The sequence below is a fragment of the Crassostrea angulata genome, chromosome 3, assembly GCF_025612915.1.
Source record: "Crassostrea angulata isolate pt1a10 chromosome 3, ASM2561291v2, whole genome shotgun sequence".
NCBI lineage: Eukaryota > Metazoa > Mollusca > Bivalvia > Ostreida > Ostreidae > Magallana > Magallana angulata.
This window is the reverse complement of record NC_069113.1, coordinates 4,129,877-4,157,462: the sequence shown is the minus strand read 5'-3', so window position 1 is coordinate 4,157,462 and position 27,586 is coordinate 4,129,877. Positions and strand designations below refer to the sequence as shown.

Sequence of the window (27,586 nt, the reverse complement as noted above, 5' to 3'; positions counted from 1 at the left end):
AAAAAACGTTTCGAAGATGGTTAAGGAATTTTTAGATAGTTCGTACGAAAATTCTAGGGGCGTTCAATATAGCAGGACGTTGGTTGAAGTTGAAATGATCAGAGACTAAAACAGCAAGAGGAAGAGGTTATTTTATGTTTATTTTATTATGATTGAATGAATGTTGCATGTTATATTTATCATAGATTAAGCTGAATCTGCACAGTAGAGATTTTTGGAAGGGATACATTTTCTATAACAATAGAACTTGACCTCACTGCAGCATGCAGCATGGCTTTTAAAATAGGCCTACTTAAATATGCACACTAAACTGTAGAGTAACATTGTACTTACACAAATCATGTAATATGAATAAGTTAGCTAGTAGAAATAATATACAATCATTTAATCATTGACTCAATTATAATGCTTCGGCCTTCACTGGTCAGTGAATTTATCAGTTTTTAACACCTGTATAAATGTTATTTACTTGAAATTTGGAATCGTGGTAGAGTGAGAGATAATACTAATGTCAGTGAGATATATCAACATTAAAAATGACAATATAAATGAAAGAAAAGTAAATATTTAGATTGGGAACATTTTTAAATTAATTAATGCATCTATTATTTGTCATTAATCACAATTATATTATTCTATTAACTATTGTACAGATATTATACATACAGCACCATAAATTGATTGTTGTTTTGTATCTTTTCAAGACTTTTCCTATAATATCAACCCATCGCAAGTGCATGTTAAGTGTGTCCTACTTACTGACAGACTGTGGTACACTTCCCAGGGTCATTGATAGAGAGACATCTCTTACTTGCAAGCACTTTATAAAGTACCTATGATTTTAGTCGATGACTTTTGACCTGCAACTTTTCTTTTTTTCACTATCACAGCTCTGGGCAAAGGAATAGTTTTGTTTACTTGAGCTTGTCGCAGACACTTGTACATGTATTACCAAAAAAGCTTCATTGTAAATCATAAGTGTTTATATAGGCTCTATGAGGCTTAGCTATAATAGTAATTTCTTACAAAAGTCACTGTTACCAGATAGTATTGGTGCTTTGCAATGAGGAGTAATGTAGGCCAACATTTACAGAATATGAAGGTAAAATCCTGTTAACTGGAACAGTTATACACCCCCCCCCCCCCCACCCCTTTAATGCTGAAGGCGTTGCTTGACACAATACCTCAGGGCTTTTCTAGCACATCAGGGCAGATATTATGGTATGCCATCTGCCATAATTGTTATATTCTTCCACTGTCTAACTATCCTGTAAATTCATCTGATGTAATGAGTTGTATAGTGTATTGTACTTTGAATTGCATAATATTTATTTTTTTTATATAATATAATCTTTTCTTATTAATAAGAGTTTCTGTGCATGATTTTATGTATTTGGGCCTATAATTGGAAGAAAATCAATAAATTATTACATTTATTTTATGTACATGTGTAAACATTAGTATCTATGGAATGAATTAGACAAAGGAGAATTTTGAATCTATAACCATGATAACCTTATATTATTCTTATCTCTCCATATATACAGTCTTTTTACTGCATCAACAAGTCTAGTTATGTAAGTTTTTTTATTATTGTGCTGAAAAAATTCAAATAAGACCATTTTAGAACTTTTTTGTAATTGATATAAACAAAATAACTATCAAACTCAATAATTATGATATTGTTTCAGCTTAAACAAAACAATATTTATACAACATGTACAAAACAATTTTAATTAAATGAGAAAAAAAAACTTCCTCAAATTAACGTCAATCTTTTATTTTATATTTTCATCTTTCCAAGTCAAAGGTTTCTGATCCTGGCAGAAACCTTTGACATGGGAAGATGATTTTCTCTAGGCGCGGTGAAAAATTAACCTTATTTATTGTCACTTGCATAAAACCAACCAAAACAGGTAAAGAATAAAATCAGCTTGTTAGCTATATAATTTTGGATATTTTCTCTCGTTTTATCTTAATACATGCAGGTATCTCTTGAAACAAACTTCTAGGTATAGATGATTGGACAGTTTTTACTGGAACATATTGTAAACATCTTGTAGAGGTAGAATGACATTTTTTGCAGTATAAATGGGGATTTCATTGAAGGAGGCTGTGTAAAATGACATGCTTAATCATGCAGGGGTAAGAGTAGAAGGTAGAAGCAGGATGACAAATCAGCTGTCTAGAGTTGGATTTATTATCATGTAACACACTTCTCTGACCTCAGGTATATAAGGTTGAACTTTGACATGCTTATTAAGGATAGCTTACTTCCCATTAATAAGACAAATCAAGTCAAAGGTTGGTCGTCTAACAATCACTAATATTTATACATACATATATCATATATTAGCTAGACTTAGTATATATTTTATCTTTTGTAATAGTTCACTGGATTAGTTAAAAATTTATCAGTAATTTTAACATTTAACAGTTAAAGACCATCTAGCTAGACAAATTACAATTTGTAATGATATTGAAAAAAGGAAAATGGAGTGTGTATTAACGCATGGAGTGAATTTATTGATGTTACTCAGGTTCATGTGATATTGATCACACACAGGGCAGCCTCTGTAATTAGAACTTTAATCAATTAATGCAGCATCACTCTGCCTACTGACACCAGATGAGTGATGTGGTCTCCCTATCCCATTCCCTGGGGGTGGTGGCTAGGTCTTGCTTTCATTGGCTTGCTGATATAACCCCTCAGTAATTATTCATTCTTTATACACAAATATTATGCTTTCTAGATAGGGGTTGTTGTTTTGTAATGCTTGATTTGTTTCTATGTTTCAATTATTTTATCAGTCCGCATTGCAGTATAATCGCTTCAATATTGTGACTGTTAAGGTATGTACACAGTTGTCCAAATTGGCCATATATCTCTGCCTAGTTGTTTTAGAAATACATGCATTACAGAAACACACACCTGTATTTGACCAGGAATTAAATGCAACACCTTTCACCTATTAAGTACTATTTTACTGTTCATTTATCTGAGTTGAACAAACACTATTTATATTTACATAATCCCATTGCATGTGCTTCATCTTCTTGCATGGTTTCATTTTCTATTGTGGTGAGCTAGTGATTGAAAATCATTTCTTACAATGTGCATTTAAAGAACCATAGCTAAATGAAGATGATTTTAGGGGATGTTTTTTCCTAGTTACTCTTACAAAAAAATATTAATCACGGCAAGGAAATTTTTTTCTCCATTTTTTGATGAACATTGTATATTCAATAAATGAATTAAAAGTTGATAGCTGGCTCCTAGTACTTGTCCTACATATGTGTATTATAATGGTAACTGTGATGTTTTGATAAAGACTTAATCATTGTCTAAAAGATCAGATACAGTTTCTGGATTTTAGCCAGTTTAGTGCATTAGACAGTCCTTGGTACACATTATGAGAGGTTTATTACATTTCTTTCAGACATCTGGGGAAATGTCGTCAGCCCGGGATTTAGCCCGCTACAGCCTGAGGGTTTTGTTTATCACTTTCATCAACATGTTGGGCATCCCCTCCTACCTCACCTGGTTTCTTCTGCTGCAGCCCCTAAAGTTGTATAACCCAAAACTCTTCTGGAAAATAGAGTCCATTCTGTTCCGGTCCCTGTTAACAGTTGTGACGACGTGGCTGTACTCCGGGGGATACACAAGTAAGTGACATGGCTGTACTCCGGGGGATACACAAGTAAGTGATAGGGCTGTACTCCGGGGGATACACAAGTAAGTGATAGGGCTGTACTCCGGGGATACACTAGTAAGTGATATGGTTGTACTCCGGGGGATACACAAGTAAGTGACATGGCTGTACTCCGGGGGATACACAAGTAAGTGACATGGCTGTACTCCTGGGGATACACAAGTAAGTGACATGGCTGTACTCCGGGGGATACACAAGTAAGTGATAGGGCTGTACTCCGGGGGATACACAAGTAAGTGACATGGCTGTACTCCTGGGGATACACAAGTAAGTGACATGGCTGTACTCCGGGGGATACACAAGAAAGTGATAGGGCTGTACTCTGGGGGATACACAAGTAAGTGATAGGGCTGTATTCCGGGGGATACACAAGTAAGTGATAGGGCTGTACTCCAGGGGATACACAAGTAAGTGATAGGGCTGTACACCAAAGGAGACACAAGTAAGTGACATGGCTGTAGTCCAGGGGATACACAAGTAAGTGATAGGGCTGTACTCCAGGGGATACACAAGTAAGTGATAGGGCTGTATTCCGGGGGATACACAAGTAAGTGATAGGGCTGTACTCCGGGGGATACACAAGTAAGTGACATGGCTGTACACCAAGGGAGACACAAGTAAGTGACATGGCTGTACTCCGGGGGATACACAAGTAAGTGATAGGGCTGTACTCCGGGGGATACACAAGTAAGTGACATGGCTGTACTCCGGGGGATACACAAGTAAGTGATAGGGCTGTACTCCGGGGGATACACAAGTAAGTGATAGGGCTGTACTCCGGGGGATACACTAGTAAGTGATATGGTTGTACTCCGGGGGATACACAAGTAAGTGACATGGCTGTACTCCGGGGGATACACAAGTAAGTGACATGGCTGTACTCCTGGGGATACACAAGCAAGTGACATGGCTGTACTCCGGGGGATACACAAGTAAGTGATAGGGCTGTACTCCGGGGGATACACAAGTAAGTGATAGGGCTGTATTCCGGGGGATACACAAGTAAGTGATAGGGCTGTACTCCGGGGGATACACAAGTAAGTGACATGGCTGTACACCAAGGGAGACACAAGTAAGTGACATGGCTGTACTCCGGGGGATACACAAGTAAGTGATAGGGCTGTATTCCGGGGGATACACAAGTAAGTGACATGGCTGTACTCCGGGGGATACACAAGTAAGTGACATGGCTGTACTCCGGGGGATACACAAGTAAGTGACATGTCTGTACACCAAGGGAGACACAAGTAAGTGACATGGCTGTACTCCGGGGGATACACAAGTAAGTAACATGGCTGTACTCCGGGGAATACACAAGTAAGTGATAGGGCTGTACTCCAGGGGATACACAAGTAAGTGATAGGGCTGTACACCAAAGGAGACACAAGTAAGTGACATGGCTGTACACCAAGGGAGACACAAGTAAGTGATATGGCTGTATTACGGGGGATACACAAGTAAGTGATATGGCTGTACATGGGGGATACACAAGTAAGTGACATGGTTTTATTCCGGGGGATACACAAGTAAGTGACATGGCTGTATTCCGGGGGATACACAAGTAAGTGATATGGCTGTATTCCGGGGGATACACAAGTAAGTGATACGGCTGTATTCCGGGGGATACACAAGTAAGTGATAGGGCTGTACACCAAAGGAGACACAAGTAAGTGACATGGCTGTACACCAAGGGATACACAAGTAAGTGATATGGCTGTATTCCGGGGGATACACAAGTAAGTGATAGGGCTGTATTCCGGGGGATACACAAGTAAGTGATATGGCTGTATTCCGGGGGATACACAAGTAAGTGACATGATTCTACACCAGGGGATATACAAGTAAGTGACATGGATGTACACAAGTAAGTGACATGGCTGTTAACCAAGGGATACACAAGTAAGTGACATGGCTGTACACCAAGGAATACACAAGTAAGTGACATGGATGTACACTGGGGGATACACAAGTAAGTGATATGGCTGAACTTAGGGGATACACAAGTAAGTGACTTAGCTGTACTTCGGGGGATACACAAGTAAGTGACATGGCTTTACACCAAGGGAGACACAAGTAAGTGGCATGGCTGTTTGATTGAGGACCCAAACATTTTGAAAATTGAAGAAAAAACTATGATGAAAAAAGATGTAAAGGCCACCAAGTTGCTTTTTATTTCATGCTATTTTAATTTGAGGCAAAACAATATTGATATAATTGTGATATGATGTCCAGAATTCAATCTTTGATGCCAGCCCCTTTTAATTCTACAGTTGTTGAGTCAGGAGACAGTTTAGAGGGTATAATGGATGATGAAGCAGTTGTCCTTGTCAACCACCAATCCACTTCCGATGTTCCGGTTGTGATGTCGGCCATCCATAACAAGAGCCTCGTTTCGGGAAGGGTCATGTGGGTGATGGACGATATCTTCAAGTATACGAACTTTGGGTGGATATCTTATGTACATGGCGATTTCTTTATTGTACAGGTATCTTATTTTTACAATTTAATGAATTTATTACATGCATTTAAAAACATTTATATTTTTCTGCATACAGCATTGTAGTTCTGTAATATGTTTTTTGTTTTTGTTTGTTTTAGACTTGCTATCTGGTCATCATAGTTTTCTGTTAGTGAAATTTAATGCAATTTTAGAATTTTTTTCTTTGATTTATATACATGTAGTATAGTTTTAGTGAGAATTAAGCTAAAATTAGAAAAGAAATGTTTGTAGTGATGAAAGAATTTGGTCTGCAACAGTTAGATTTTGTGTTCTTATACCCCTTTCTATAATAAGAATAATTTTGATATATAAATATATTTAGTATTTACTAAAGCATTCAGCTCCAGCTAATTTTGTTGCGATTGATCAGTAGATATTTTTATCAGGGGAAAGAAGCCAGAAGTGATTCTCTGGAAAAGTTGGAAAGCCATATTAACAGCATGTACAAAACAACCTTCAAGAAGTGGATCATTCTGTTTCCAGAGGGAGGTTTCCTACGCAAAAGAAGATTCCGCAGCCAAGAGTAAGATTATTATTTTTATTATGGTCAGATCTTTTCTGTGCTAAAAAGGCTAATTTTAGCCAAGATTTAGTCAAATCTTAATTTAACAGTGAATAGCATTTAAAGAGATGAATACATCTTTCATTTTGTATATATTTGGAGGAAAAAATAAAAAACTAATGATAAGAATCTTAAATTAACCTAAACTTAAACTCAACTTACCTCTTCCATATTACCTGTAGTTAAGGCCCCTTTCTTTGGGCTTCCTATTGTAGCAGGTCAGTGCTGTATAGGTTTTTAACAGTACTTCGTGTTGTGTTTATTTTTGTTTTGTGACTGAAATTGACCTCTACATTAAGAATTAAACTTTACTAATTTATAAGTGCAGTATGACTTTACTCTCAATATACCGGTAGATAAACCAGATATAATAATCCAAAACTCAAAGTAAAAGAAAACCAAGATTAATAACTTTTTAACCGGGTTTTCCAACGGAAAAATCCGGTTATTAAAATGGTGAAAATGGCGGGTGGGCGGGAGGGCGGCTGCCAAAAGGGTACCCTCATTGTATGGATAACTCCTCCTACAGTTCTCAAGATAGGAAGTTGTTCTTTTGCAGATCAATTTTACATATATCAGAGGTGTGCATATTGCTAGGATTTTGATTTCTGATAATTTATTGAAAAAATATCAGCTTTTGAACTTAGTCATTTTTTGGCAAAATATTGCATATAGGGTACCCTCATTGTATGGATAACTCCTCCTCCATTTCTCAAGATAGGAAGTTGTTCTATTGCAGAACAATTGTACATATATCAGAGGTGTGCATATTGCTAGGATTTTGATATCCGATAATTTATGAAAAAAATACCAGCTTTTGAACTTAGTCATTTTTTGGCAAAATATTGCATATAGGGTACCCTCATTGTACGGATAACTCCTCCTACAGTTCTCAAGATAGGAAGTTGTTCTTTTGCAGATCAGTTGTACATATATCAGAGGTGTGCATATTGCTAGGGTTTTGATTTCCAATAATTAATGAAAAAAATACTAGCTTTTGAACTTAGTCATTTTTTGGCAAAATGTTGCATATACTGTACATGTAGGGTACTCCATTTCACTGGATAAGGGTTGACATGGATTATGGATACAGTTTACATGAAAGAAAACCAGGTTTGCTGTCACATTGACAGCTTTTCACTTGTTATAAATTTATTAAAACAAAATAAGAACAATCAAGTCCATATCAAGTACTTAAAATCCCCCAACCCTAAAACATAACTTTAACAGGGACCTCAAATAGACAGACGAAACAGGGACTCAGGAGAAATAAAGCTAGCGAAACCAGCTGTCTCCCTCCCTCTATCTGGAGAAAAGTAGCTAGCAAAACCAGGCCCGGCCATCACCAAAATTTTTATATCCCTCAGCTCAGTCCTCAACTCAAATCCTTAAAGGAAGAGTGCATCAATTTGAGGTAAAAATTCAGAATTGAGGCTGAGTAATGACTTGAGGAAAGTTTGTGGCAGCGGGGCAAGCTGTCTCCCTCGTCAAATATGGAGTTGCACTACTTTATATAGGGGACAGAACAATAGACAACTGTCATTAAAATTATTGGCTATCAAATAAAGTGGGCGTTACCAAACAAATAGAATAAATCACATCGAATACTAATAATAACTAGACACGATCTGGTTGTGAGCAACGAGGAGGTCTTCCGTCTGATTTTAGAATTTGAGATATATGTTCGATCTTGATTTTGGTGTGAACATCTAAACATGTTTAAGAATAAAAAAACAGGGTGTACATTCTAAGGGCCAGATACTATTTTGTTTCAGGTGTAAGAACTTTGTTCAACAAGTGTTTAGAAATTCGTCACCATTCTTGAGATATCAGAGAAAAAAACGTTTTAGGGGCCGGTCCATTATCTCCTTATTGGGGCCACTGTACCAAACTTTGAAGGTTGCAAGATTAAGGTTGTAAAATAAATATATTTGCTTCTATAATACATTACAAAATATACCTTGGTAAAGAGCTATAGAAAAAGACTTTAGAGCCCTTTTAAGTCTTTAATATTAGGGGCCAGTCCCTTTTTCATGGTATCAAATGAAAGGTCATTTAATTTCAAAGACATTTTGTTCAACGATTGTTTAGAAATTCTTTACCGTTTTTGAGATATCTGAGAAAAAAAACGTTTTAGGGGCCGCTAACTTATCTCCTTTTTAAGCCACTGAACCAAAGTTTGAAGGTTGCATGTTGTTAGGTTCATCATTTTGAGCATCTTTTCTTCTATACTGCTTTTTAAAATATTTTTACTTTTTGAGATATAGGAGATCAAAGTTTTGGACTTTTGACCCCTTAAAACCCCTAGTTATGTAACAAATGAAAAAATTGTTATCCTGTTGGGCTTCATAACTATAAGATAAAGATATTTGCTTCTATAATTTATTACAAAATATCCCTCGGTAAAGAGCTAAAGATAAAAGATTTTAGAGCCCTCTAGGTCCCTTATGTAAGGGGCCAACCCCCTTTTCGTGTTATCAAATGAAAGGTCTTGTAAATTTGAACGTTTTTTACATTACATGTTTTAACAAAATATTTTCCAGAAAAGAGATAAAGAAAGAAAAGCATGAAAATTCACGACGTTTTTTTAATCTCAATTTTCGGGTCCAGGCGAGGGTCGGTGCTTTTCGAGATAAAAATGATTTGAGACCTTCATGCATAACTTCAGTCTTTTGTCTACCAACCCTGAAAATTTCAACTTTATATCTACAATAGTTAAACAGGAGTTCCACCGACAAAATTGACGATATCTCAAAAACGGAAGTGGTGTCATCAATGAAAAAAATTTGCAACAAGGTTCAGATCAATACCTATCAGATCTGAAAGTTTCATAAAAATTAGATGAGCCGTTGTTGAGAAATGGGGTGCACAAAATTTGTAAGAAAAAAAATAATAACTAGATTCGATCTCGTTGCGAGCAACGAGTGGGTCTTCCGTCCAATTTTTGAATAGATAAGATTAAATTTATCAATTCAAAGATAAAATCGTAGACCGAAGCGAAAAAAAGAGAAAAAAAAATTTGCGGCACTCGAGGCTTGAACTCGGGTCGCCTGGGCCATGTCCACGACTATATCGACTGAGCTACTCGGACTCTCGCTTCAGGACTTTGACGCTTAATTTCTCGAGAATGCCTCGATCGATTTTAAAACAAATTACATATTCTGAATCAGTAAAAGGGTCACTATCAGGTGTAAAAATTTCGAAGAAAAATATTAAAAAAAAAAAAATCGAAAAAATCAATTTTTCAAAATTTCCTCCGGTGACGACCGGAAGTGACGGCGGACATTCTCTATACCGAGGTGCACCAGGAAATCGATAGATCTATCATCTCTGAAATTCTCAGCTTTCTATCTTTGCTCGTTTTTGAAAAACCTGAGAGACAAAATTGACTTTTTAAAATCGTAAACGGACGATAACTTCCGACCGGAAGTGAATTTTGAAAATTTGTTTCAGCGGTATAAATTTCAGATAACGAGGCTTTAGTCCTGAAAATTTGACGGAAATCGATCGTCCCATCTCTGAGATATCGCCTGCACAAAATTTGTAAGACAAAAAAAGAATAATAATAATAATAACTAGACACGATCTCGTTGCGAGCAACGAGGAGGTCTTCCGTCTGATTTTAGAAATTGAGATTTTTGTTTGATCTTGATTTTGCTATTTAACAGCTATACATGATTTAAAACAGGAGAAGAGGATCTTCATTTTAAGTGCCTGATACTATTTTGTTTCAGGTGTAAGAGTTTTGTTCAACAAGTGTTTAGAAATTCGTCACCGTTCTTGAGATATCTCAGAAAGAATATTTTAGGGGCCGGACCTAATCTCCTTATTGGGGCCGCTGAACAAAAATTGTAAGGTTGCATGTTATTAGGTACATTATTTTGAGCATCTTTTCTGTTATACTGCATTTCAAAATATTTTTTTCTTTTTGAGATATAGGTTATCACATTTTTGGACTTTTGACCCCTAAAAATCCTTAATTACGTAACACATGAGAAAAATCATTATGATGTTAGGCTACACAACTGTTAGATAAACATATTTGCTTCTATAATCTATTACGAAATACCCCTCGGTAAAGAACTATAGGAAAAAGACTTTAGAGCCCTCTAGGTCCCTAATATTAGGGGCCAGCCCCTTTTTCATGGTATCAAATGAAAGGTCATTTGATTATAAAGACATTTTGTTCAACAAGTGTTCAGAAATCCGTTACCATTCTTGAGATATCTCAGAAAGAATATTTTAGGGGCTGGTCCCTTATCTCCTTATTGGGGCCGCTGAACCAAATTTTTTAGGCTGCATGTTGTAAAGGACATCATTTTGAGCATCTTTCCTTTTAAACAGCGTTTCAAAATATTTTTCCGTTTTGAGATATAGGTGGTCAAAGTTTTGGACTTCTGACCCCTAAAAATCCCTAATTACGTAACATATGAGAAAATCGTTATACTGCTTCGCTTCATAACTGTAAGATAAACATATTTGCTTCTATAATTTATTACAAAATATCCCTCAGTAAAGAACTATAGTAAAAAGAGTTTAGAGCCCTCTAGGTCCCTTATATTAGGGGCCAGCCCCTTTCTCTTAGTATCAAATGAAAGGTCATTTAATTATAAAGACATTTTGTTCAACAAGTGTTCAGAAATTCGTTACCATTCTTGAGATATCTGAGAAAGAAAGTTTTAGGGGCCGGTCCCTTATCTCCTTATTGGGGCCGCTGAACCAATTTTTTTAGGTTGCATGTTGTTAAGGACATCATTTTGAGCATCTTTTCTTTTATACTGCATTTCAAAATATTTTTCCGTTTTGAGATATAGGTGGTCAAAGTTTTGGACTTCTGACCCCTAAAAATCCCTAATTACGTAACATATGAGAAAATCGTTATACTGCTTGGCTTCATAACTGTAAGATAAACATATTTGCTTCTATAATTTATTACAAAATATCCCTCGGTAAAGAGTTATGGGTAAAAGACTTTAGAGCCCTCTAGGTCCCTAATTTGAGGGGCCAGCCCCTTTTTCTTGATATCAGCAGAAAGGTCTTGTAAATATAAACTTTTTTTACATTACATGTTTTAACAAAATATTTTCCAGAAAAGAGATAAAGAGAGAAAAGCACAAAAATTCACGACGCTTTTTTAATGTCAATTTTCGAGCCATAGCGAGCTTTGGCGCCAGTAGTGCTAAACATACAAAACAACAATCATGCAAAACTTCAATCTTTCGTTTACCAACCGTAGAAATTTGAGCTTAATATCTCTTATAGTTTAGGAGAACAACAGAAGACAAAATACCCATATAAAAATTAGAAAAATCTCAATATCTCAAAAACGGATATGACGTCATCAATACAAAAAATTTCCAATCAAGTTCAGACCACTATCTATCACATCCTAAAATTTGATTAAGATCGGCCGAGCCGTTTCTGAGAAATCGCGTGCACAAAAAAAGGAAGAAAAAAAATAATAATAACTAGACACGATCTCGTTGCGAGCAACGAGGAGGTCTTCCGTGCGATTTTTTGAAGGTTATATGACCTTGACTTTGATATTTGACCCTTTATCTCCTTATCGGGGCAACAATAAAAAAAATTGATGGTTGAATTTTGTTAGGAACATCATTCTCAGCATGTTATTCTATATTTGTTCTGTTTGAGGTATGTTATCAACGTTTTGTACTTCTGGCCCCTTAAAACCCATTAAAAACCCCTTAATACGGAGCACATGATAAAATAATTATAATATATTGTTAAATAAATGTGAGATGAATATATTGCTTCCTAAACATATAACAAAATATTTTTCAGTAAAGTGCTATGGAAGAAAGACTTTAGAGCCCTTTTGGTCCCTAAATTGAAGGGCCAGCCCCTTTTTCTTGGCATCATACGAAAGTTCTTTTGATATTAAACATATTTTGTTCAACAAGTGTTTAGAAATTTTTTGCCGTTTTTGAGCTATCTGGGATAGGACGTTTTAGGGGCCGACCCCTAATCTCCTTAATGGGGCCAGATAACGAAACTTTAATGATTGAATATTGTTTAAAACATCATTCTAAGCATCTTTTATTCTATATTGCTTTTCAAAATATTTGTCCTTTTTGAGATATATTCGATCGAAGTTTTGGACTTCTGGCCCCTAAAAACCCCTAATTACGTAACGCATGATACAAATTTTATAATGTATAGTTTTATTAGTGAAAGATGAACATTTTTGCTTCTTAAACATATTACAAAACATTTCTCAGTAAAGTGCTATGGAAGAAAGACTTTAGAGCCTTTTTGGCCCCTAAATTGAAGGGCTAGCCCCTTTTTCTTGGTATCGTACGAAAGTTCTTTTGATATTAAACATATTTTGTTCAACAAGTGTTTAGAAATTCTTTGCCGTTTTTGAGCTATCTGGGATAGGACGTTTTAGGGGCCGACCCCTAATCTCCTTAATGGGGCCAGATAACGAAACATTTTATGATTGAATATTGTTTAAAACATCATTCTATGCATCTTTTATTCTATATTGCTTTTCAAAATATTTGTCCTTTTTGAGATATATTCGATCGAAGTTTTGGACTTCTGGCCCCTTAAAACCCCTAATTACGTAACGCAGAATAAAAATTTTATAATGTATAGTTTTATTAGTGAAAGATGAACATTTTTGCTTTTTTAACATATTACAAAATATTTCTCAGTAAAGGGCTATGGAAGAAAGAATTTAGAGCCCTTTTGGCCCCTAAATTGAGAGACCAGCCCCTTTTTCTTGTTATCAAACGAAAGCTCTTGTCAATATAAATTTTATTTGCTCTATATGTTATAGTAAAATATTTTCAGGAAAGGAGATAAAGAACGAAAACCATTAAAAATTACGTCGTTTTTTCAAACTCGATTTTCGGATCCAGGCGAGCTACGACGCCTTTGAAGCCAGACAACCATTAATGCCTTTAAACACATCTACAATCTTTTGTCTACAATCCCTGAAAATTTAAATTCAATATCTTTTTTCGTTTAGGAGGAGATAGCTGGACAAAATGACCCTCTAAAAATCACTAAAACGTCAATATCTCCCGAACGGAAATGACGTCATTAAAATAAAAAATTATATATAAGGGTTTTATCAATATCTACAAGATCTGAAATTTTCACGAAAATCGGTCAAGCCGTTTTCAAGAAATTGCTTGTACAAAAAAGCGTAAGAAAAAAAAAATAATAAAAGGGAAAAAGAAACAAAGCAATAACAATAAGGTCTTCCGTTGGAAACGGAAGACCTTAATAATAATAATAAGAAAAGTGAAAAAGAAACCGAAGAATAATAGAAGGGTCTTCCGCTGAAGACGGAAGACCCTAATAAGAAAAGTGAAAAAGAAACATTACAATAATAGAAGGGTCTTCCGCTGAAGACGGAAGACCCTAATAATAAAAGGCTGTTTTTGTCAAAATCGTAATGAAAGAGTGTTTTCAACTTGTACTAAAGTCAAACAACCCCTTTAAATTGAATATTTCGGTTAGAAAATCAAAAAAAAAAAAATGGAGAGAAAGAAATAGAGAGAAAGAAGAAATTTTAACTCCGGCGAGGCCGTTGCAGGTGTCATAACAGTATTTCAGCAAAGGTTCACGTCAAAACATGGCTGACGCGAAATAATTCCCGAATTTCTCTTTGAATTTGGGGCGTTTCCGCCCGGGAGAGGAGCTGAATTTTTGTATGAGATGAGGAACGATGTGTGAGATGTCTGACTACACAGGTTTGGTAACAGTGCGATGTCATTTGAAATATTGATGCGTGTTTTTGTCTGGAGGGGGGTGAAAAGACCCGAGCTTGATTTTCGTCGTAAATAAATCGAAAGTAGAATTTTGAGGTGTGGATCTCGGATTCGGTTAACGACAATTAGGGGAAGTAAAGTCCTAAAACAATGACTGATGCATTTTACACATGTATTTCAGTGTTGAGATTTTTTTTCGTGTCGTTTATTATTGTGTTTGACTGTTTTATTTCAACAGGATTGATAAAATCATTATAAATGTAGAAATAACGAAATCAGAAACACGTAATTTTATTCGGTAAAAATTTGATGACAGTAATTTCCACAGTTCTAACATTCATAAGTAGTTCACACGCTATCGTAGATACAGACTAAACGGAAAACAAGAAATAAACATGCAACAGAAATATCACGCGGCTGCTTACATCCCTTGTACTGTGTACATTTTAAATCCTCGTACAGGCTATACTTGCCGCATGATCTCAGGAATTTCTTCTGAATTGTTCAATCCGCTGCATATTTGGCAGATAATAAGAATGGGGTCCGGGGTATATTTACACAAAATTTCATTAGGATTGTGTGAAGGGCTCGGGAGTTAGAATTTTTTTCTACAGTACATGTCAAGCACGCCAATCGAAACTCAAATGTCCAAAAATTCATAACTCTCTTAAAAGTGAACGAATTGGTCTGGTAATTAGTACAGTAATCTAGAATGGTACTAGGTTGAAAATAAAGGTCCAAAATGAAAGATTCAGTCAAATCAGTCCAGAAAAACTTAATGATTTTGTGAATGGGGGGGGGGGGGGGGGGGTCGGTGCGTGTAGTGTGTAGATTTTATTTCCGCGTATAGGCTATAAGCGCCGTTTGATTCTTCTTAATTGTTCAATCTAGAATGGTACTAAGTTGAAATTAAAGGTCCAAGATCAAAGATCAAGTAATCAAGTAAAATCGGGTCAGAAAAACTAAATGATTTTATGAATGGGGGGGGGGGGGGGGGGGGGTGTCGGTCAGTGACTTCTATATGAAACGGAGAATATTAAATTCTAAATATCACATATTATGCAATTTCTATATAAAATACATATGTAAGAACAATGTATAAGCGTTGTTTTAAAGATGTAACTATTGATTTTTTTCAACATGTTAACTTTATTTCAGTATGAATACATAGCTATGGATCTCAATACACAAATACTGGGAAAAGCGCTATTATTGTAATTTCTTTACAAAATCAAAACGGAAAAAGAACAGATTCCATCATTTTAAAGATAAAAAAATCAAATCTAAGCAAAAAGTAGTTAAAAAAAATTTGCGGCACTCGGGGCTTGAACCCGGGTCGCCTGGGCCATGTCCACGACTCTATCGACTGAGCTACTCAGACTCTCGCTTCAGAACTTTGACGCTTAGTTTCTCGAGAATGCCTTGATCGATTTTAAAACAAAATACATATTCTGAATCAGTGAAAGGGTCACTATCATCTAATTGGAAAACATATATTAAAACAAAAAGTTGAAAATTTTCATTTTTTAAATTTGCTTCCGGTGACGACCGGAAGCGACGGTCACCATTCTCTTGACCGAGGTACACGAGGATATTGCTAGATCTATCATCTCTAGAAAATTTCAGTTCTCTATCTTTACTCGTTTTTGAGAAACATCGCCGACAAAATTGACTTTTAAAAATCGTAAAACGACGATAACTTCCGACCGGAAGTGAATTTTTGAAAATTGTTCCGGCGGTATAAAATTCATATCACTGGGCATCAGTCCTGAAAATTTGAAGGAAATCGGACGAGTCATCTCCGAGAAATCGCCTGCACAAAATTTGTAAGACAAAAAAAGAATAATAACTAGAGCAAAGCTCGTTGCAAAGCAACGAGTGGGTCTTCCGTTAATGTCGGAAGTAAAGCTGGAAGTTCCTGTAAGAAGCAGAGCTCTTAAACCAATAACAAGAGTAACTAAAATAAAAAGTTGAAAAAATCGAATTATTCCTGGTACGACTTAACAAATCACGAATTATTTTAAGTACGACTTAACAAAAACCTTTCCGAATTCAAGAACGACTTAACAAAAAAAATCCGAATGTGTTTTAGTACGACTTAACAATTATTTTTGGTACGAGTTAATTTTACTTTGAACATTACGCTATTTTTTAAACCAAGGACGCGGAATCAAAATTTCCGGAAAAATCAATTTTTAAACCCAAATTACTCTGTAATGCATCGTCTGATTTTCAAACGGATTTCAGTGTTAGGTTCAGCTTACTAAGCTCTACAAAACACGTATACGTTTTTTATTTGATAAAAAAAAATATTTTTTCGAAAAATTGGAATCACTTCCAGTTTCGACCGGAAGTGACGGATTTTTTTTTCCAGCCTTATTGCACATGTAAATTGCCAAATTCATAACCACAGAAAATTTCAAGATTCTATCTTAAAGCGTGTTTAAGAAATGCCGCGGACAAAATGACTTTTTAAAAACTTTAAAAATGACGTAACGTAAAAACGGAATTGACGTTGTTATGGAAACTTTAATATCTTTGAGAAATTTAAATTTCACATAATCTCTGCAAGTTTCATTGAAATTGGTTGAAAACATTTTGAGTTATGAAGCCGAAAAGGAGTCAGAAAAAAAAGAAAAAGAAAAAAAATAATAATAACTAGAGCAAAGCTCGTTGCAAAGCAACGAGTGGGTCTTCCGTTAATGTCGGAAGTAAAGCTTGAAGTTCCTGTATGAAGCAGAGCTCTTAAACCAATAACAAGAGTAACTAAAATAAAAATATGAAAAAATCGAATTATTCCTGGTACGACTTAACAAAATCCGAATGATTTTAAGTACGAATAAACAAAATTCTTTCCGATTTCAAGAACGACTGAACAAAAAAAATCCGAATGTGTTTAAGTACGACTTAGCAATTATTTTTGGTACGAGTTAATTTTACTTTGAACATTACGCTATTTTATAAACCAAGGACGCGGAATCAAAATTTCCGGAAAAATCAATTTTCAAACCCCGATATCTCTGTAATGCATCGTCCGATTTTCAAACGGATTTCAGTTTCGTATTCAGCATGACCAATTCTACAAACCTCGTAAACATTTGAAATTGAAACGAAAAAATCGAAAATTCGAAAATTTTAAAACACTTCCGGTTTGGACCGGAAGTGACGGAAACTTAATTCCAGCCTTATGTCCAAATAAAAACGATCAATGCTTCAACACAGAAAATTCCAAGTCTCTATCTTGAAGCGTTGTAGAAAAACGCCCTGGACAAAATCACTTTTTTTAAATTAAAAAATTGACGTAACGTAAAAACGGAAGTGACGTTGTAATTTAAAATGTAACATCTTTAAGGCACGATGATGCTACATAATCCCTGAAAGTTTCGGGTAAATCCGTTGAAAACTTTTTGAGATATTAAGCTTTAAAAAAGTCAGAAAAATAAAGAAAAAGAAAAATAATAATAACTAGAGCAAAGCTCGTTGCAAAGCAACGAGTGGGTCTTCCGTTAATATCGGAAGTAAAGCTGGAAGTTCCTGTATGAAGCAGAGCCCTTAAACCAATAACAAGAGTAACTAAAATAAAAAGATGAAAAAAATCGAATTATTCCTGGTACGACTTAACAAAATACGAATGATTTTACGTACGACTTAACAAAAACCTTTCTGATTTCAAGAACGACTTAACAAAAAAATCCGAATGTGTTCAAGTACGACTTAGCGATTATTTTTGGTACGAGTTAATTTTTCTTTGAACATTACGCTATTTTTTAAACCAAGGACGCGGAATCAAAATTTCCGGAAAAATCAATTTTTAACCCCCGATATCTCTGTAATGCATCGTCCGATTTTCAAACGGATTTCAGATTCGTGTTCAGCATAACAAACTCTACAAACCTCGTAAACATTTTAAATTAAAACGAAAAATTCGAAAATTCGAAAATTTTAAAACACTTCCGGTTTAGACCGGAAGTGACGGAAACTAATTTCCAGTCTTATGTCCAAATAAAAACGATCATTGCTTCAACACAGAAAATTCCAAGTCTTTATCTTGAACCGTTTTTGAAAAACGCCCTGGACAAAATTACTTTTTTAAAATTTAAAAATTGACGTAACGTAAAAACGGAAGTGACGTTGTAGTTGAAAATTTTAAAACTTTGAGGCACAATAATGCTTCATAATCCCTGAAAGTTTCATGTAAATCTGTTGAAAACTTTTTGAGATATTAAGCTTTGAAAAAGTCAGAAAAATAAAGAAAAAGAAAAATAATAATAATGAAAAAGAAACAATAGAATAACAAGAGGGTCTTCCGTTGAAAACGGAAGACCCTAATAAAAAGAAACAATAGAATAACAAGAGGGTCTTCCATTGGAAACGGAAGACCCTAAAAAGAAACCGAAGAAAAACAAGAGGGTCTTCCGTTGAAAACGGAAGACCCTCATAAGAAAAGTGAAAAAGAAACATTACAATAATAGAAGGGTCTTCCGCTGAAGACGGAAGACCCTAATAATAGGGAAGAAGAAACAAAGCAATAACAATAAGGTCTTCCGTTGGAAACGGAAGACCTTAATAAATATATTTTTAAAATCCCGATCTACCACACTATAGCAATCTGTCCAATGAACCATGATTTTGTTTTGATTTTATTGATATTACGTGTTTTAAATCAACGGTATGTAGTTTTGCATGGCAAGTAGTTTCTAAGCTGTAATTGAATAATCATGTAAATTTTTTCTAATATCAAAACTCGTACTTTTCCTACAAGAATTCAAAGCCATAGACAAAAAACCCCATATATCATGTTGTATAATATTCAAAGATAGAAGTAACTCCATCAATCTGTACGATGCATTACGGTATATATATCTGTAATTGAAATATTTCTGAAAAATTGTATCCAAGCAATTTTTTAGCAAACAAATAATATTAAAGTCTAGCCTATGCCAGTACATGTACTGATTCTATCTTAATATTGGATAGTCTGCCCTTGATTCCAAACACTACCGCTGCAGAATTGGCACTTTGGTAGTCAATGACGGCTAACCATTCTTATTGAACTCTGGTGTAGGAATACAAACGAATACAAAAAATATCTAAACTGTTCGTACCATTTAAAATCTTACTATTTTTTTAGCTTATGGAGAAGGCTTAGATAGGTACAGTGGAATCATTAGAATTTGTGGTGGCTCAATTTTCGTGGTATTCGTGGGTACCCCTTGCCCACGAATTTACATCCTCAACGAAATCTAATTATTAAAGATTTAGTTTACCTACTCAAACTGAAAACTGACACATCCACGAAATTACATCCCCACAAATAAGCAAAAAATCCACAATCCACGAAAAATTGGCCCCCACGAAATTAAATGATTCCACGATATTGCCTGCTGCCTAATCCATTTATGTCATATATTTACATACGATAATAAAATATGTTCATATCAAATTGATCTAAGCTTTCTAGTATGTTATCTTGATTAGATTAAATATTTTTTCCTCCTTGATTCTGTCACATTTGCTCAAGTCATTATACAGGAAATAATCACCGAATAACCCCATTGTTGGGTACTGTGGAATTGAATCACCATTGTTCGTGGTGGACCAATGTTTCTGGCTTTTGTGGGTAACCTTTGTCCACGAATTTACATCCTCATGCACTTATATACAACCATTTGTTTAATATTTATTAAAATAATCCTGATTACACTACCAACAAAATTATGTCCCCACAAACCAGAAAATTTTGGCTAAATCTACGAACAATGACCCTCATGAATGAAAATGGTTCCACAGTGTATGCTGATTACCGGGTAACCGGTCATGGCCAGCTGTTGATGTCCGGCAATGAATAAACTGATAGATGTACAAGGTTAAAAAAATGCTTGTTTTTACCTTGATGTGTAATTTCTTCACTCTAAAACAAGATTTCAAAAACACAGCAGTTTTGTATGCTTCTTCCATACAACATTCCTTTTTAAAGGTTTCCTTTATAAAAGAGCAAAACATGTGCCAGGGTATTACTTGCTCTTTAAATTGAATTCTTTTTTGATTTCATTTTTCATTTTATTTATTCTCATATTGTATAAAACAACATAGAAAAAATATACAATACAGACAATATGATACAAAAGTCAGAGTGTTTACTGTACACATAAACCTGGAGAGTTGACTCTTTTATTTTTGGGAGTTGATTTTAATCAACTCTCCTATGCAGTTACTTAGACAAACCGAAAGTGAAACAGTGTTTGGACCTCAGCACAAATCATTGCTGCTGACAAGAATTAGTTCTTGAAAATAATTGATAAATTCGATGTAATGTATGCTAAAGCATTGTTTTCAAAGAAACTTATTTATAAATACCTTGAAAATAGACAGATTTTAAATGGTACGAACAATTTAAATATTTTTTGTAGTCGTATGTATTCCTACGCCAGAGTTCAATATAGTCTCGTTCAACTCGACGCTCAGCTGTCTCCGTAAATCCTTGTCGGAGATTTACGGTGTCAGCCGAGCATTTGGTTGTACGAGACTAGAGTTCAATATTGCTTGGATCCATACCATGTTCGAGAAATATATCGATTACTGATACATAGTTTGATTGAATTAATTTTATCTTTAAATATTATTTAACATGATTCATATGGGGGTTTCTAGACATCCTTGTCGAAAAAGTCCAAAAATTCATATTATAAAAATGTGCGTATTTCAAATTAAAAACTGCATGTACTTGTCATGTAAAATAACATATCACTGATTTTGAAATAAATAAACATCGACAAAATCAACTCCCGTTAGTTCTTCAGTACTTTGATTAATATTCAATTTGATAAATTTACATAAGTTATTAATAGCAGCTGATTTGTTACATGAAAATAATTCAAAAACTTTGAAAGCATTTGGTCTTCTAAAATACATTGATGGTAAATAAGCTTGTCTATATTCTTTCAATTCCGGACATATCATAATACAGTGATATTCGTCGCCAATGTTATTATATCCCCGCTCCGAAAGAGAAAGGGTGTACTGTTTTACCCTTGTGTGTCTATCTGTCTGTCTGTCCATCTGTAACAAAAATTTCTGTCGCATTTATCTCAGCAACTATTTATCACAGATGCTTGAAATTTTTACACAGTGTTTGTTAAGGCATGCCATATCGTGGTATATAATTTTGTACCAATCGGACGTCAACTTCCTGTTAAATGATGACTTTGCTTATTTTTTAACCAAATTTTCAAACAAATTTTCGTCAAAGATTTCTCAGCAACTATTTATTGCAACTATTTATTGCACATGCTTGAAATTTATACACAACATTTGTATAGGCATGCCATATCTTGGGATATATTTTTGTACCAATCAGACGTCAACTTTCTGTTAAATGACGACTTTGTTTATTTTTAGCAAAAATTTTCAAACAAATTTCCGTCAAAGAATTCTCAGCAACTGTTTATCGCAGATGCTTGAAATTTTTACACAGTATTTGTATAGGCATGCCATATTGTGGGATATATTTTTGTACCAATCGGACATCAACTTTCTGTTAAATGAGTACTTTGTTTATTTTCGCCAAAAATTTTCAAACAAATTTTCCACAAAGATTTCTCAGCAGCAATTTATCGCAGATGCTTGAAATTTTAATACACTATTTGTTTAGGCATGCCATATCGTGGGATATATTTTTGTAACAATCAGACATCAACTTCCTGTTAAATGACGACTTTGTTTATTTTTAACAAAAATTTTAAAACAAATTTTTGTCAAAGAATTCTCAGCAACTGTTTATCGCAGATGCTTGAAATTTTTACACAGTATTTGTATAGGCATGCTATATCGTGGGATGTATTTTTGTACCAATCAGATGTCAACTTCCCGTAAATGATGACTTAATTGTTTATTTTTAGCAAAAATTTTAAAACAAATTTTTGTCAAAGAATTCTCATCAACTATTTATCGCAGATGCTTGAAATTTTTACACACTATTTGTTTAGGCATGCCATATTGTGGGATATATTTCTGTACCAATCGGATGCCAGCTTTCTGTTAAATGTCGACTTTGCTTATTTTTCATATTCACATCAGAGCGGGGGTATCACTAGTGAGCATTGGCTCATAGATATCTTGTTTTTACATAAATTGCAAAATCGTTGATTTCTAGGTACATTGTTCCATCTGCCTGTCTCAATATATGATGCATTTTCAATAATTAACTACGTATTTGTTTGAATTCCACAGATTTGCAAAGAAAAACCAGCTTCCAGTCCTGCAGCATGTGACACTACCCCGTGTAGGGGCCCTCAAGGTCATCATAGATAACCTCACCCCACAGACTACTGCTAATAAAGATAGCCTCACCCCACAGACCACCGCAAATGGTGGGAGCCCAGGCGTACAAGGTGAAATTTGATGTTCATGTTCTATAAAACAAAAACATCATTTAGCAATACATGTACTTATGAGAATGCTTCTTTAACAAGACTATGGCATAGAATAGCTAAAGATATTAGTATACATTTGTTAATGAATTAACAAGTTTGAATTGATTTGAGTTTGCCTCATATGGTAAAAGAACATGGGATTTGTTTTAAATACTGGAAGGACAAATTACACAATGCTTCATATTCTTTTTATGAAAAAGACAAACTTTGCGGGTGGAGTGGTGGGTGGCATTTATTATTTCAACTTTTTTTAAAATCAGACACAAAGCAGACCCAAGGTTAGCCTTTGAGGTCTGCTTTGGTGTTGGTTGTGTGGTTGGTACTGTATCTGTATAAACCCATTGTATTGTTAAATAGCTGACAGGAGAAACTATGTGTAGGGATATTATGATACCTCTGATACACGTACATGTGGCTAATGAATAAAAGTTTGTAATGTAGTTTCATTCTTTTATAGAAAGCCAATCAAATCAAAAGACCTTAAAGTGGATAATAGACATGACTGTTGGGTACCCAGGGGCCACACCTTACAACTCCCACGGGATGTTTGTTGGTTACTGGCCACCGCGTAAAGTACAAATTCACTACCGAGTGTACCCTATGAGTGACGTTCCTACAGACAGGGAGGGACTGACGAACTGGATGTACAAACGGTACCAAGAAAAAGAAGTTTTCCTTCAGGAGTTCTACACAAAGAGCAAGCCTCTTGATGAATCTGATGAAGAGAAGAGATACATGAGCAGGATAGAGCGACGAGACTTAGAAATGGATGTAATAGTTGCAAGCTTGTGTTACTTGTTTCACGTGTGTTCATTTATTTTTTTCTGGTACTATTTATATTCTCCTGTTTTCAGGATATTGGGATTTTTTCTAAGTTTTATATTTTAAATAATGTGAATACTTTATTGATGAGGAACAATCAGTATACTGTGAAATCATTAGATTTCGTGGTGGTTCAATTTTCGTGGAATTCGTGGGTACCTTTCGTTCACGAATTTACATCTTCCACGAATTACTAAATTATGATTGTTAAGTCATATTTCTTTTTTTAGATGTACAATAAAACACAAAATTACGTCCCATCGAACCCGTAAAATTTAAACAATCCACAAAAATTGGCCCCCATGAATTCAAATGATTCCACAGTAATGTTTGTGATGTTTTAAGTGGGTAACTTTATTTTGCATTTTGCAAATTCTAAAGTATGTACCAACATGCACATTTATGATTTGAGCTTTTAGCTTTTGTTTTAATTTGCTTATTAATAAAAAATTAAACAAAACTAGTAAAAAAGTCTAGGTAAATTGAATTACAATTGTAGTGTACAATTAGATCAGTTTATTATTGTATACACAGATCTATATCATTTCTTATAATCACTTTGTATCATGCCCGTTATGCATGACTTTTTGATTGATGCATATCCGCAAGTTTTAATTATTGGATCTCACAGATAACAATCAATCCTCCACGTCCGATAAACCCTAATTATACTCCAGTATTATTTACGCTTACAGCCAGAGCTGTAGGGATCTCTCTCTTTACCAGATTCTCTTCTATATAAATTTGAATATTTTTGCAGACTACAGGGGTGGTCCATTTACAGTAATATCAGTTCATAGTCTTTGCTTTGTATTATAAGCAGGCTTTAATCACAAAGCTTTCTTACAGACGTTTAGAGAGATGTCGGCAAGGAGAGAGAGAGAGAGAGAGAGAGAGAGAGAGAGAGAGAGAGAGAGAGAGTCGGTTCATGTATTACTTAAATGCACAAATCCAGAAAAGCATTTTTTCAGTAAATTTAAGAGATTTGTATTTTCAAAGGATGGGGGGATTCCAGACCCAGACCTTCCCTCTCAGATCTGTGCATGAATAACTATAAAAATGTTCCCCCTCTCTCTCTCTGTATGATTGTTAGCAGTTGCTTAATTTTGTTAATACATGTATTCTCATTAAGCCCAACACAGTTGATACAGTGTACACACAAATATGAGAGCATTATGTCTTTTTTGTCTTTCATGTTTTATATCACATTGCTTGTTGATGTTACATTTCAGGGGAACCTGTTTTTTTTTTATTATTTATATTCTTGCCATACTTATATTACGCAGAATTTTTGTGAATGACATAAGATACCGTCTTGACATTCCAGATTTCTCAAGATGAAGTTCTTAATGTACAGTATTCACTAAACATTTTCTGGTTCAGACACCCATGTGTGTTCTTATATTTCAAGTCCATACTTTGATTTATACACATCTACCTATGGGTTGTGTGTTTTCAATTCAAAAGAAATACAAAAAATAGAAAATAATTTGCTCTTTTAAATTTTGTTTGTCTTTTACCAGGAACATGTACATTTTATTTTTGTCTGGAGGTGATGTATAGGAAGATGAGGACGGTTAAGAAATGAATGGTTACAGCACAGTTACACTGGTCAGACAATTTCTAACAAAATGTTTTGCTCCAGGATAAGTTGAAATTACAATTGACAAGATTGATTGAGGTTAAAATATATACCTTTTGTTGAAGTCATGTTTAGAGATCAGTCTGTGAAAACGATGACACAAAAAGGTACATATGTAACATATTTTGGCTGTGAATCATTGATCTGATTATTTACTTTGTTCGTCTCTCTAATAACTTCTTTTTCCTTTATCCAGAAGCTGTTTATACATGTACAGCTATCAGTAAACATTTACAGCTGTAGTTATGTTTTTGCGTATTCGGTATGAAATAATAGAGAGGTTAAGCATTTCAATGTGTACGGTACGTGTACGAGTACTTATAAATAGAGGAATCCCATAATTTTATGTGTATTACGTCACATTTTCTGTATAACGCGTAATTCTACAAGTTGTACAAAACGTGTAGAATCAAAAGTACACATAGATGAAAACTTGTAGCATTTTTTGATAAGAATATAGACCAAGTGTACATAAGATGTTGTGTAATGTAAAGCAGACGATAAATTTAGGACAACTATACTCTTGGTTTCATCAAAGTCATAGAATTATTTCATAAACAATGAGAGTTAACTGAACATGTTCAAAACGTTGAATATAATTATTTTACAACCTACGCGTACACCTTCATACAACCAAATTTTGGTATGTGTACGTGTAAACAGAGTTGTAGCTTCACACGTACCCGTAGACGTACACGCTTAAATGCTTAACCTCTCTAATAATATGCGTATTCGGTATATTGTGACATTCATGGACTACAAGGTAATAGGGCTACAATCTCTAATTTCAGGATTAAAGCATTGGAACATTTATTAAATGTACAAATGTATCCTTGCATCAAGCTGTAAAATGAATAGTGCAATGCATATATTTACCCTAGTCTTTATCAACTAATATATAGATATAATTATATATGTACATGTATGTGGTATACAAATATACACCAATTTACATATTACATATTGTAAGATACCCCGGTACAAAAATTGAATTTTTCTCAATCTTATCACATGATTATTAAAATTCAGAATATGTTGAGATTTTTTGCCATAAATTTAATTATCTTTACATGTCTAATTTTTTCCAATTATTGCATTTCATGAATTAAAAACACAACAATGAGTTTTGTGTTGGATTTCTTTGTTTTGTCGAGGTTAAGTGAGGTTGCCATAAAGGGATTGAATAATTTGAACCTCACCTTAACTAGCAAAATGTTTGTTGGAAAGATTTAAGTACAAGTTAGTTATTTAGCTTGCATCTAATTTGGGTGATATGTGAATAAAACACTTTCATGAATATCAATGGAGAATGGGGGCGAGTGGGTAGCACTATCTGAAAGAAAAAAAAAGATTCCAAACAGTATTTGCTTGCTATGGTGTTATTTTTTTTTGTATACACAATAAAATATTGAAATTTCTTGAAAAATATATACATTTATTATTTGAATTTTTCACCTCTCCTGTGACATCACAACTGAGTATAATGTAATGAAATGAACTCAGAAGATTTTAAAAAGATTTTTCCTATTATTATATTTACTTTTTGCCCCCCCCCCCCCCTCAAAGGGCCCTACTATTTATATGGTGTTGAAAAATTTGGTTCCAGTTATGTACTGTTCCACCTGGAACTCTTATTAAATTCTTATTTTGGGTTTCAGTTAAAGTAATAGCAATTCTTGTTGCTCTTGTTAAGTTGTAATTGTCATTACAAAAAGTTGTGAATCAGTTACTGTAAACATACTACATTTGGCTGTGTATTCTATTTAGCGCTTTTGGCGGAACGATACGTCAGCTAAATCAAGAACATCGCTAAATGCCATGCATAAATGTATAAGAATAGTCACATTTAGGAAAACGCCAATTCAAATCCACACCAACTTGTTCAAAAACTAATTTCCGCCAAATATCTTACAATTCAAATATAATACGTTTACAGTATTTACTTTAGAGTACTTTAAACTTTTGTCCAGCAATTTTTTTTAACAACCATCATATGTAATACAATAAATGTGAGGTGTAGTAAGATTTGAACCAGCAACCAGAGATTGGGTGTGCCAGGACTTCAATTACAGGTATTTAAGAGTTTCAGGAGTTTGGAAACTACCAAGAACCAAATATATGCAACATGTGGAGAGGCTATACTGAAATTAATTTATCTAAAGACATCCAACCT

General features: G+C 34.5%; 1 protein-coding gene across 2 annotated transcripts; it reads left to right on the top strand.

The window, feature by feature from the left end:
* On the top strand, window positions 1-25,237 carry LOC128177474 (acyl-CoA:lysophosphatidylglycerol acyltransferase 1-like). Of its 2 annotated transcripts, none has more exons than XM_052844188.1 (6): window positions 1-126; window positions 3,441-3,666; window positions 5,984-6,198; window positions 6,600-6,736; window positions 22,747-22,907; window positions 23,407-25,237. In XM_052844188.1, exons 2-6 carry the CDS (start codon window positions 3,453-3,455, stop codon window positions 23,835-23,837), a joined length of 1,158 nt encoding a protein of 385 aa, XP_052700148.1. In that variant the 5' UTR covers window positions 1-126; window positions 3,441-3,452; the 3' UTR covers window positions 23,838-25,237. The 2 variants fall into 2 exon arrangements, with proteins under 2 accessions (XP_052700148.1, XP_052700147.1); XM_052844187.1 differs by lacking the exon at window positions 1-126 and adding an exon at window positions 1,747-2,853.
* Window positions 25,238-27,586: the final 2,349 nt, after the last annotated feature.